General features: G+C 39.0%; 1 protein-coding gene across 1 annotated transcript; it reads right to left on the bottom strand.

Moving 5' to 3' along the window:
- Positions 1-253: 253 nt before the first annotated feature.
- Positions 254-4,126, bottom strand: LOC110733555 (CBL-interacting protein kinase 2-like). The gene is made up of 2 exons (XM_021913618.1): positions 3,833-4,126; positions 254-2,255 (listed from the first exon to the last, which is right to left on the bottom strand). Exon 2 carries the CDS (start codon positions 1,913-1,915, stop codon positions 632-634), a length of 1,284 nt encoding a protein of 427 aa, XP_021769310.1. The 5' UTR covers positions 1,916-2,255; positions 3,833-4,126; the 3' UTR covers positions 254-631.
- Positions 4,127-13,089: the final 8,963 nt, after the last annotated feature.

Below are 13,089 nucleotides of genomic sequence, written 5' to 3'. Positions count from 1 at the left end.
TCGCTTCTTTAACTAGTTATGTCACTGGTTATCAACAAAACTAGTGATAGCAGCCCCAAAAAATTTCAAGTAAAGAATTATGTGACATCTATGGAGAAATCCAAAACCTCTAAATTGACTTGTTCAGTCAGTATCTTAAAAATTTATACACCATAGATTGTATTCATTGTACTCTAATATCTTCTCTAGGTATTCTAGGTCAACAGTTAGATGTAAGCAAATTGTAATTTTGGTTGGTGGTACCACCATTACATCAATTAAATTTGGTCAATATTCACCATTCATATGAACAAGATTTACAATAAGATTTTTTGTGGACCAAACAATATTTAGATCAGTTACAACAGCCACACAATAGATTTACTTAATTTCATGCACATAATTAAGAATTAAAAGCAATAATGTAGAAAAATTGTGTAAATTTTCCCATTAAACTAACCTAAACAATTGAGGATAGAAATTGGAACCTCCCTCGATTGTTTAGCAATACTAGATAACAGACATCAGGACTGCCCAAATATGTAAGCAGAACACAGATCATCAACTAAGACTAATGCTAAATCAACTACTAAGATACATCAATACTGGGTTGCAGAGGATTGCAGTGAGCACGCATCGCTTGTCTTTGAAGTTACTGCTGGCTATCGCCTTGCCAAGCCCAAACAATGTCCTTCAAAGCAGGCTGCATGTCATCTTTCAGTTTCTGATAATCAATGGCATTACCGTTAGACCTCTTCATCTCAACCACGTGAAAGGATGGAGTTACCTCGAATATGTCCATGTCAATGCCTACTTCCTCTTTTCTACCTTTAGAGCCGACTAGCTTTAAGAATCCTCCGTCTTTCTTTGTTACTTTGAGTTTCATGTTGGCAGCAACTTCCTCGAGCTTGGACACTATAGCAGATGCAGGTTGCAGGGATGTAAAACGAACATCATCCCTGCGGTCATCCCCTACAAATAAACCAGACAGATCCAGTCCTGATGACAAGGAGATGATATCAAAAGCATTTAGATTAGATGGTCTTGAGAATTCGGAGAACGTCTTGACCTCCGGCTGCTTGGTTTCTTTGACTTCCAATTTTGGTAGTTTAGCAGGCCTAGTACCTAACCCCTTCTTAAACCAAGAATTCTCCATTATCTTACTAATGGTTATCCTTGTGTTAGGATTTGGGTCTAGAATCTTCAGCAGAAGTCTCCGGACCTCAGGTGGGAACCAATTCGGACATCTGTAATCAGCCCGGGTTATCTTCTTGTACATCTCAATCAAGTTTGTATCTTGGAAGGGGAGATGACCAGCAAGCAGAACATACAAGATAACTCCACAAGACCAAATATCAGCTTTAGCTCCATCATAACCTCTTCGATTAATCACCTCTGGAGCTACATAGGCAGGGGTGCCACACATCGTGTGCAGCAAACCATCTTGCTGTCTAGAATCAGCAAGAGCACTCAACCCGAAATCTGAAACCTTCAGACCCCCATCCTCGTCAATCAACAAGTTCTCAAGCTTCAGATCCCGGTGATAAACACCCCCGCGATGGCAGACATCCATTGCACTGATCAGCTGTTGGAATATCCACCTAGCAATGTCCTCTTTCAGCCTGCCTCTGGCTACCTTGTTAAAGAGCTCACCGCCTTTAGCGTATTCCAAAACAATGTAAATCTTGCTCTTTGTAGCCATGACCTCGTATAGCTGTAAGACATTTTGGTGCTTCACCAACTTCATGACCGAAATTTCTCTCTTGATCTGCTCATTCAGCCCGGCCTTCAAAGTTTTGTCCTTGTCAATAACCTTAATAGCCACATTCTGCCCGTTTTTTATGTCCCTAGCGTAGTAAACTTTAGCAAAGTTCCCTTGCCCTAATAATTTGCCCAACTCGTACCTCTCTAACAAAATACTTCCCTTCTTTTCCATATCTACTTAAAAAAATTGACCCAAAATACTAGAAAAAAATTGTGCTACTTCAATGGTACAGGTATCTAAATTACCAAACAATATTCAACCGTCGTCCACAGTTTCGTGCTTTAGCATAGCAAATATTCTACTGCTTGTAGATTTGTAATGGATTTGAGGGGATATCATGAACCTGCAAGCGGCATATTGAACCTCGTCAAGGGCCGACAATGGATGTCTTAAGGGGAAAATGATTGAAGAATCTTCACAGATTGAATTTCCGGCATGCACACACATCTTTCTGCATTCCCTAATATCGAAGATTTCACTCAAGGTTCAGCAAGAAAGGATCACAAAATCCCTGAAAAATGATAAACCAAACTTCATCAGAACCAATTCAGAACAATACATAAGATTAATCTAATCTCTAAACAAATACACCAAATCAATCATACATAAAAACACAAATAGAATTCATACCATCACAATCAATTACAGGTCTGAATGACAAAAATAGCATCACAGTATAAAATCATATAATACAAAAACATGAATGTGACAATAAGATGCACATAAGGTCCAAATTCATGTAATGAGCAACAATTAAAGGTCACAATATATATAATGCAAACAAGATAGCAAAGTCACACCACATGCCCCGGTCTTTGCTCCCACCGTCCCCGGCAACCCCGCCACGGCCCCCGGTTCCACGAAGCCACCACGAAACCCTCTTAATAAACCAACAATAATACAAGTATAATAACAAATTAACGACTGCAGGAAATTACTATTATTTTTTCATCTAAGATTGATTAGAGACTTGTTTTATACCAATTTAAGCCATTTTTATATTATGCAAACCAAACCCAATATATTAATTACTATAATAAAGTAGATCTTAACCTTCTTGAGGTAGCTAAATCAAGATCTTGGTCATAAATGGTCAATAACAATATATAGATTAAAGACCAACAAGGAAAAGCCAAAATATTTATAGTTAAAAACTAATTAAGAACTTAATTATGTTTTTATTTCAGTTTTTTTTTAACATACAAAACATAATTAACATCAAAGTTTCTACTCAATCAAATTTCAATTTAATATGAATGTTCATTATACAACATATAGAAAACTAAAAAAAAAATTAATAAAAAAACCTACTCGCATAAATAAAATTCTAAACTTGCTAACAAAGCCTAATCAAATATTGAAATACAAAAAAAAAAAAAAAAAGTCTTAGTATTAAAAATTTGTTGCAAATTCTGAGTGACCTTTATTTATGCTTCCACTTTCATCATTACTAATTTTCAATTTCAATTATTAATGATGTTCATAAGAGTATGAAATAACAATGATTCTAAAGTTAATCATACATACCTATTGTAATTTGTTAATTTGTAAATCTGAAAAAAAAAACTTTTTTCTGGTTACAAAAAATTATTGATTTTAATTAAATTTGTAAAAACATTTTTTTGGAAATTTTATAATTAAAAACTACCTAAAACAAGCCCTAATAAACTCTTTATATATATACACACAGTATAAAATAAAAAAAGATTCAATTTTTTTCAGTAGAACACATAAAAAGTAAATCTTTGTAGCATATAAGAAATTAGAGGAAGCCCATTAATCAATTTGATAAACAAAATTTGTTTATCAAATGGCAAAATGGTAAATAAAACAACGTAAATGTCCAGTCATCATGACATTTTCGTAAATATATCAACAATAGTGGGACCCAAATTTACTATAAAGTTTTTGATTTATTTACAATTTTGCCATTTGATAAACAAATTTTGTTTATCATATTGATAAACTTCGATTTTCTCAAGAAATTAAACAGCAGAAAACATATAAAAAATGTGCATACTGTGATAAAATTAACACATCCAGAAAATAAAACCAATCAAATCATAAGAAAAGAAAACATGAAGTTACCTCAGCAAGAAGAATATGAATCTCTTTGAACCTTGAAGTGAAACCTTTGTGGTAGAGAGAGAATATAAAAATCCGAGGAGAGAAAAAAAAAAGAGTAATGAAAAAGAGAGGTATTCAAGAATTTTTTCAAGAAAAGTAATGCAACGAGGTATGCTATTTATGAGGGTGAGGGATATATGAATTGAAAGGGAATATCCTATTTCTTTAATTAGTTATATTTCGGCCAAATAAATACAATGATGTAGACGAAATTAAATCCCGAGTCTTAAGTATGGTTGGAAATAATAACCAACCAAGGAGGAATATCCTATGAATGGACCAAATTAAAAGATCCCTCAAAAGCCAATTAACGGGGTGTAACGTTTAGTTATGAGGTATGAGGTGTGGTCCGCCAAACAAAGACAAATATAAAGAGTTGGCCAAGCTTTATTACTCACCATCCAAAATTCAATTATTTTATTTGTTTAATTATTTATAAATATATATCAATATCATTTGTAATAGGAAAATAATATTTTGTTTGTATTTTTTTGGTATGTGGGTTCAATGGGTTGGTCTCCTTTGCCTTTGGCAAAAAGAATAGGCCAATCAACTTTTCCTTGAATTTGAAGACTAATACTACTTTAACACTAAACATATTTTGTTGTTCATCTATAATTGGGGTTTAGTACGTAAACATAATCATCTTTCAATATGTGGCTAAAAAGTTTGTATTTTATAAATAAATTATGTGATATTGTTTGATTTTATGAGTTTTGGTTGATATTCCATTTTGATATGTGTCACATGGTGTTAGGAGTTTGCAATTTTGCATGCAATAATCCAATAATTTATTATTTTTATGTGTTTTTTGTTGGAACATTTGCTTATTTTTCACAAGAGCTTCAAAATTTTAATTAGAACTTGATTAAGGCATCAAAATTGTTCTGTTTTAGAAATTACTTTATATAATTAATGGAAAATCTTAAAGATTGGAAATTGTATACTCAATAAAGAGATTTTGATTTTCTTATAATTTTATACATAGGAATTATTGTCACACCACAAAAGTTGTAAATAGCATGATAAGTGACAACCCACTTACCTTATAAATCTAAGCAATAATGTATAATCTCTCCAAATAATGGGATTAATTTATTCCTATAATTGCACCAATGAAATACATAAAATTTATATCTAAGGTTTAGGTCAAACTTGGCCAAATGTACCATGCATGGTTCCTGTTTTTGTTCATTATTTTCATTATTTTTGGTTCTTTCACATTTTACACAATATATATTTACTTTCCAATAGTATTACTGTATTTAATTTTGTTGTGGTATGGTAAAAGTTAATATATTGTTATGTAGAGCTGTAAATTCGGGTAAACGAGTCAGGTTTTGGTCGAGTAAGAGTGGGTTTGGTTAACTCGGGTCGGTTCAATTCGAATTAATTCCATAACCTATGCGGGTTAGGTTTGGGTTGGGTCATGCTTGAGTCGGGTCATATTTCTTATCGGGTTTGGGTCAAGTTTAGGTCAGATTACATTCGGATCGGGTGAACAATAGGTCGGGTTTAATTCGGGTATTCACGGGTTAAAACTGGTTAGGGCAATTCTCAGGTTCGAGTCGGGTTCGGTTCAAGTTAATAATTTGCAGGTTAGAATCAGGTCGGATCATTCTCAGGTTTGAGTCGTATTCGGTTCAAGTCAATAATTTACGGGTTATAATCAGGTCGGATCATTTTCAAATTGGGTCATTCTCGGGTTCAAGTCGGGTCCCGTTCAAGTCAATAATTTACGGGTTATAATCAGGTTAGGTTATTTCCAAGTCAGGTCATTCTCGGATTCAAGTCGGGTTATGTTCAAGTCAATCATTTGCAGGTTACAATCAGGTCGAGTCATTTCCATGTCAGGTCATATTCAGGTTCAAGTAACTATAAATAGATAATTATCATTTTTATCAAGATATTCCTTTGACTATAAAGTCTATAATATATATGGAAATATGTTAGGGACCTATAGTCTATAAATTAGGAAGATAATTATCTCCTTTGACTATACAACAAATATATACTATATTTAACTCTTAAATTTGATGATGGTGCTCCTTTCTTTTGCTGGCCTAGACCGACTTGGTCTCCCTAGACAAAATGCTTTGATCAACAATAATAAGGTGCTCTAAATTGCATTTAAGATGATTCGAAAACGGGTCAAGAATAATTTGGGTTGAATTTAGGCCGGGTCAATAACAAGTCGTGTTAATTTCGAGTTGAGTTAGTAACAGATTTGGTTGAATTTTTGGGTCGGGTAGTAATAGGTCTGGTAAAATTCAGGTCAAGTCAATAATAAGTCGGGTTTAATTTGAGTCAGGTCAATAACAAGTCGGGTTGATTTCAGTCCGGGTTTGTAACAGGTTGGGGGAAATTTGGGTCAGGTTAGGAACAGGCCGGGTTGAATTCAGGTCAGGTTAGTAACAAGTCGGGTTAAATTCGGGTTTTGACGGGTTCTAACCACCCAATTGGACTCCCGGAGAATATTAAAGACAATGGTAAACATTTAGGCAATTTTAATTTATGGGCGAAATAAAAGTAAAAAAAATTCCAAAATTAAAGGCTAATATCCACGCTTTTTGAGAAATTTTGGAGGTTTCAGAACCCGATGTCTAAAAGCATTGAAATTTTAGGAGATACATCTCGGGGGTCATATAATGCCGTTCGGAACCATATATGATCATTATATGTTGTCATAAATGTTCGTGGTATGCTTGATTTAATGAAATCAAAGCAAGTTGTAAACCAGTAAATTGGCTGTTTAAAGACGAATTGGATGGTTCCACCCACCCAATTGGACTCCCATAGGGTATTTGGGACCATGGCAAACATTTCTACAATTTTTATTTCCGAGCAACAAAAAGTTAATAAATTCCAAAATTGAAGTCTAATATCCACTTTTTTTGAGAAATTTTGGAGGTTTCGGGGCCCGGTATCGAAAATTTTTTAAATTTAAGGGAATAAATTTTGGGGTCATATAATGTTGTTTGAAACCATATATGGTCATTATTTGTTATCATAAATGTTCGTTGTAGGCTTGAGTTAATGAAATCGGTGCAAATTGTAAACCATTAACTCGGTTGTTTAAAGGCAAATTGGATGGTTTCACCTAGCCAAGTGAACTCCCGGAGGGTATTAGGGACCATTGTAAACAGTATGACAATTTTTATTTCTGGGCGAAAAAAAAGTCAGAAAATTCAAAAATAGAAGTCTAATATCCACGCATTTTGCGAAATTTTGGAGGTTTCGGGGTTCGGTGTCGAAAAGTCTTGAAATTCTTGGGGATAAATCTCAGGGTCATAGAATGCCGTTTGGAACCATATATGATCATTATATGTTGTCATAAATGTTCGTGGTAGGCTTGATTTAATGAAATCAGTGCAAGTTGTAAATCGTTAAATTGGCCGTTTAAAGGCAAATTGGATGGTTCCACCTACCTAATTAGACTCCGGAGGGTATTACGGACCATAGTAAACATTTCGGCAATTTTTATTTTCGGGCGAAAAAAAGTTCAAAAATACCAAAATTAAAGTCTAATATCCACTCTTTTTGAGAAATTTTAGAGGTTTCGGGGCCCAGTGTTGAAAAGTTTTGAAATTTTAGGGAATACATCTCAGGGTCATATAATGTCATTTCGAACCATATATGATCATTATTTGTTGTCATAAGTGTTCGTGGTAGGCTTGAGTTAATGAAATCGGTACAAGTTGTAAACCGGTAATTTGGTTGTTTAAAGGCAAATTGGATGCTTTCACCAACCCAATTGGGCTCCCGAAGGATATTAGAGACTATGGTAAACATTTCGGCAGTTTTTATACCTAGTCGAAAAAAAGTCAAAAAATTAAAAAATTGAAGGATTATATACACTCTTTTTGAGAAATTTTGGAAGTTTCGGGGCCCGGTGTCGAAAAGTCTTGAAATTTTAGATAATACATCTCGGGGTCAGATAATGCCGTTTGAAACCATATATGATCATTATATGTTGTCATAAATGTTTGTAGTAGGCTTGAGTTAATTAAATCGGTGCAAGTTGTAAATCGGTAAATTGGTCGTCTAAAGGAGAATTGGATGGTTCTACCCAACCAATTGGACTCTCGGAGGGTATTAGAGACCACAGTAAATATTTCGTTAATTTTTATTTCCTGGCGAAAAAGGTAAAAAATTTCTAAAATTGAAGGCTAATATCCTTGATTTTTGATAAATTTTGAAGATTTCGAGGCCCGGCGACGAAAAGGATTGAGATTTTAGGGGATACATCTTGGTGTATCCCCTAAAAGTTTAGAAATGTAAAATGAACCTTTTGTAAATAACTTTATGCTTTAATCAATTAGTGAATAATAGTTTCAATTGAGTTTTATTAGTAAATATAAAGTGTTGATTACTAACTTTAATTTACAAATTAACCAATTCTAATTGTTTCGGTTGAAAACAATGGGACCTTGCCGAAGGTCCGCTGAAATGGAGAAGACTGGATTCGGTCCAAGTTGTGTTGGGCCGAAGGTTTCCTGCACAGTGAACACACGTAAACTAGCCTCGGGGGTGTTTCCGAGGAAGGCCCCTCCGATGCTAAAGTCAGTACAATGTGTAAAAGGAAGACACTATGCAAGAGAGTTTGTAGCTTGAGGCTTTTGTGTAATATTTCTGAATGCAAGAATGAGCATATGAATTGGAATATCCGTCGTTGTCTAAATTGTCCTTTGAATGTGTTAATATGATGGCTTTTATACCTCATCATACATGGAGAAGTTGGGCTTTAGCCCAATTGGCTTACTTTGTGGGCTGACCTTTGACTTTTGAGCAATTGGAGAGTTGAACCTTGACCTTGGGCTTTTAATTGGATCATTTAGTGCTCAGGCCCAATTTTGACTAAATTGGACCCAAACAACTTGCCCCCCAGACCCGATTTGGAAGGATGACGGGTCGGGTTTGATTTAACTCAGAAAAGGAGGGAAGTAAATGATTTAATTGATCCAAAAATTTGAATTTAAACCGTAATTAATGAGATAACAACGGTTAATGATTTGCGGAAGTTGGACGGATAATGGGCAGTTTAATCACAAGACATGTGTTTAATGGCTACTTAGTGGGTATTTAAGAGAAATTAAAGCACAGACTCTTCGTATCCCGTACCTGGAGATATAAACAGAGGCGCGTCATTCTCCTCACTTATTCACCAACACGAACCCAGAATTCTTCGAGAGAGAAACCAAGAACCCGCATCAAAACTTCGCAAATTCCCCGAGCATTGAGCTTAGAAACTGAGACTTGCCACTACGAACTCGTAAATCGGCAACTTTCGCTTCAGATTAAGGTAAATTCCTTTGATTTCAGTTTATTTTTCTTCGAATTCGAACTCCTTTCCCTTTTTTTTCGACTTTTCTCTTCGAAACAATCCATGGCAAGAGGAGTTAGAGGTAGAGCCCGTGCTCCAAGAAGAGCAAGGCTGATTCCCGATCCTAGGAACTGGATTGGGACCTGGAATGGTCAAAGGCCGGAGTCTGACCCTGCTGAAGGGATTAGGGCGACTCCCCTTTCCTCGGCTCCTCCTCAAAGAACGGATGAGCCGAGTGCTTCTGGACGGGATGATGAAATTCCCGCTGTCCTTTGGGATATCCTCCCTGGGTTTTCAGAGTGGGAGAATGCCGAAGTCGCTTCGGCCATGATAAAGAACCGCCCCTACTCATGGTGGGTAGAGAACGCCGATCAATATCGATTTGCCGAGCAGATTGAGTTGCACTACGGCATTTTTGAAGCTGATGGATATTGGTGCCGAATGCCCTCAGCATCCGATAGAATCCATCGTCCACCCCCGGGGTATGTGGGGGTGTACACGAGACAGCTTCAGTATGGGCTGAGGTTCCCTTTGGACGTTTTCGTCCGAGACTTGCTGATCCATTACAACATTTCCCTATGTCAGCTAACCCCCACCAGCATCCGAAGGGTGATGACATACTTATGGGTCTGCAAGTTCTTCAAATACGTGCCGAACCTGCACTGCTTCAGAAAGCTCCATCGGCTAGTGCCAAATATTCAGAGTGGGCACGGAAGCCATGGTTCTGGGTGGTATCGGATTGAGTCCCGGCCCCAATACTTGACCATGTGGCCAAATGACTCTTCAGACAAGGACTGGAGAGGTCAATGGATTTGGGTTAGGGCACCCACAGATCCGGGCCACCCTTGCGTCTTCAGCGCTCCCCGGTACTTAGCTGAGCCTGATCCCGAAATGGGAAGTCTAGGTCCCCCCGCAGATAACGGGGCGGATCCGAACCTGGATCAGCAACATATCTTCGGCAAGCTGCCGAACCCGGGGGGAGTGGTCGAATGCAGCATATCCCGGAGACTTGGCTCCCCGATACGCATTACGTTTTCCAAGAGAATATGCTAGCAGCTGTTGGCCTCAGCCGAAAGTTTAAGGATGGTAAGCTTCTTCGGCTGGGGCCGAGGCTTTTAACTACCTCTTTTTCTTCTCTCGCTTTGCTTTTTTATGCTGTGCCAACATATCTGAGCTAAACTTTTTCCCTTTCCTTTTTTCAGAGCGGGACGAGACCAACGTTGGTATTAACTACGCTCGTCTTGGTGTTAACCGAGAGCGAGTTGTAACTGAACGGGCCCCGTCTATCACTGAGCCGAGGCATAGGGAAGTTCATCTGGATTCTTCCCACTTCCAAATTGAGGCTGTTGCTCTGTATCAGAGGCAGAAGCCTTGGTGGAAGAAGAGAGACCCTTGGTTTCAGCTGCTGAACGAAGAAGCTGAAGCCGCCCGCACAGCCGAAGAGGTTGCACGGGTACTTGAGGCTTGCGAAGGAGGAGAGGGGTCCTCCAGAGCTGCTGAAGCCGAAGCTGCAGCTAGAGCAGCTGAAGAAGACGAGGCTTTGCTGAAAACCTCGGTGAGCTTTCAGAAAACTTTTCTTTTCTTTTTTTTTTTTTTTTTTTTTTTTTTTTTTTTTTTTTTTTTTACTCACACTCTTCTTCCCCCCTGTCTGTTACAGTCTGAAGAGAGTAACAGACACAGAGAAGGCAAAGCTCCTGTTCGTCCCGAAGATCAAATACAAGAGTCTTCAGACTCAGATATGGACGAGCAGCCCCTTCTGAAAAGGCGCCGAAGGATGGCCATCATCGGCCCTCATGACTTTCAGCAGAGGCCGATGACCATCGGCGTCGCAATAAGGGAACCTGAGGAAGGCAATGGATCGCCGAGGGTTCCCCAGCCAACACCCCAATCTCCTCAAAAGACCCCTCCGCCACCTCCTGAGATGGAGGTGGATCAGAGAACTCCCGAACCTAAGGGAGGGGTCCAAGAAGAAATCAAGAAGAGTGCTGCTGAGCACGAAAATAAAGATGCCGTGATGTCCAGTGCTGAGGGCTTCACGGCAGATATCGCAAGAGAGGTTGAGGCTTTCGTCCTCACCCCTGAAGAAGAGGAGGTCATAGTAATTGACTCCTCTGAGAAGGACGATGCTGAGGCAACCAAAGCTAATCAAGCTCCATCGTCGTCCTTCCCTTCTTTCCAGACTCTGCATTCTGGAGAGATGGGTTTCTCGGCCCCCCGAATTCCAATCCCAGATCACATCTGGGACCTCATATGGGGTCAAAACCTAGAAGGAGCTGCAGCCTACTTCGGCAATTTTGCTGGCATGTCCGAAGTAGACAGGGCAAGGATCTGGTCGCTGAAGGCCACTGCTGGGATGGGCGAATCCAGCAGATCAGTTCCTGACCCAGCCAGGTCTAACCAACTGCTGATGATGCAGGTAATTTTCCTTCATTTCCTCCGAAATTCAGCTCTTCATATATATATATATATTTTTTTTTTTTTATTTATTATATATATTTTTTTTTTTTGTCTTCCTGTTTTCAGTTCGTGCACAATCAGACTCTCACTGTAGAGCTGATTGATACCCTACAAGATAGGGTAGACGCTGCTGTGCACGAAAAGAAGGTGGCTGAAGAGGAAGTTAAGCTTGCTAAGCTGAAGCAAGCAGCAGCTGAAGAGAAGCAGCAGGAGGTTGAGGAGTACGGTAAAAAAGCTGCCGAAGCCCTGAAAACCTTCTGCGATGCTATGGAGAAGGAGGTTTTTCCCCCACTGATGGAAGGGGAAAAATTCCTCCAGGAGCATATGGGAGTGGACGTCTCCAAATTCAAGGCTGCTATTGAGAGCCGAATTCAAGAAGGAACTGCTGCACAAGCTGAAGTGCAGCAGCGTCTAGAGGCTCTTGAAACCAGCCGAATGGCTGCTGAAGAGTTGCTCCTGGCCAAAGACGTCCAACTCTCAGAGGCTGCTGCTGCTGCTGAAGCCCAAAGAGCTAAATTTCAAGAGGCTGAGGATCAACTGCTGATCCAGGAAGTTGAAGTGGCCCAGGCTCAGACAAAGGCTTTCCAAATTCAGCAAGAGCTGAATGAGCTGAAGGGTTCCTCCTCCAAAGTCGCTGATGAGCTGAAGAAATCCAAGGAAGACTTGGAGGAGACCCAGAAGAAGCTGGCTGATGCTGAGGCTTTACTCAAAGTCCGTGTTTACACCCAAGAGGAATATGAGATGGGTTTCAGAAACGGATTCCGAGTATGCCGAAGAGTCTGCCTTCATGCTGAGCCGAAACTGGACTGGTCTAAATGTGCTGAGTGGGTCCAGAATCCCGAAGACCCTCACATGAAGTATGCAACTCCAGCTGAAGCTGAAATTCTTAAGGCTGAGGAAGCCGAAGAGGAAGCTGAAAGACTGGAGTTGGAAGCTGAGCAGAGGGAAAGGGAGGCTCGGCAAAGTGCAAAGCCCGCTTCTTCTGCTGCTGGGGCTGAGGCCACCATGGGGCTCAACGCTGATCAGTCTGATCCTCCGGCTGAAGCATAGGAACTCGGGCAGTCGTCTTCAGAATCTTGCGGTTCATCATGTGCTTAACTTTAGACTTGCCGCTTTCTGAGTTTTTTGCCTTGTTTTTTGCTTCAGCTTGCCTTGTCGTACAGCAGTTTTATTTTTTTGCTTATGTACGTATTTCGGCAGCTGTTATTTTCCGCTTGTGGGCGGCTGCCGATACTGAATTATTGAACTTGTAGCTCAATTTTTGAGCATGAAATATTAATCTAATGCTCTTTTCTTCAGTTGCTTTATTTTTGAATGCTTTACTGTTTCTTTTCTTCAACTCTGCCGAACATAGTTGCACTGAGTGCTTCTTGCCCCCACAGAAATTGAAGTATGACTGCAGTTGAATAAGCAATTTCTGAACTTCTTCAAAATGGAT

This window comes from Chenopodium quinoa, unplaced genomic scaffold (genome assembly GCF_001683475.1).
Source record: "Chenopodium quinoa cultivar QQ74 unplaced genomic scaffold, ASM168347v1, whole genome shotgun sequence".
Taxonomy (NCBI): Eukaryota; Viridiplantae; Streptophyta; class Magnoliopsida; order Caryophyllales; family Amaranthaceae; genus Chenopodium; species Chenopodium quinoa.
The sequence above is the reverse complement of the archived record's forward strand: the minus strand, read 5'-3'. Positions and strand labels throughout refer to the sequence as shown.

Bases quoted from the DNA above. Each gene is read 5' to 3' on its own strand.
- LOC110733555 (XM_021913618.1), bottom strand. From the start codon at position 1,915: ATGGAAAAGAAGGGAAGTATTTTGTTAGAGAGGTACGAGTTGGGCAAA.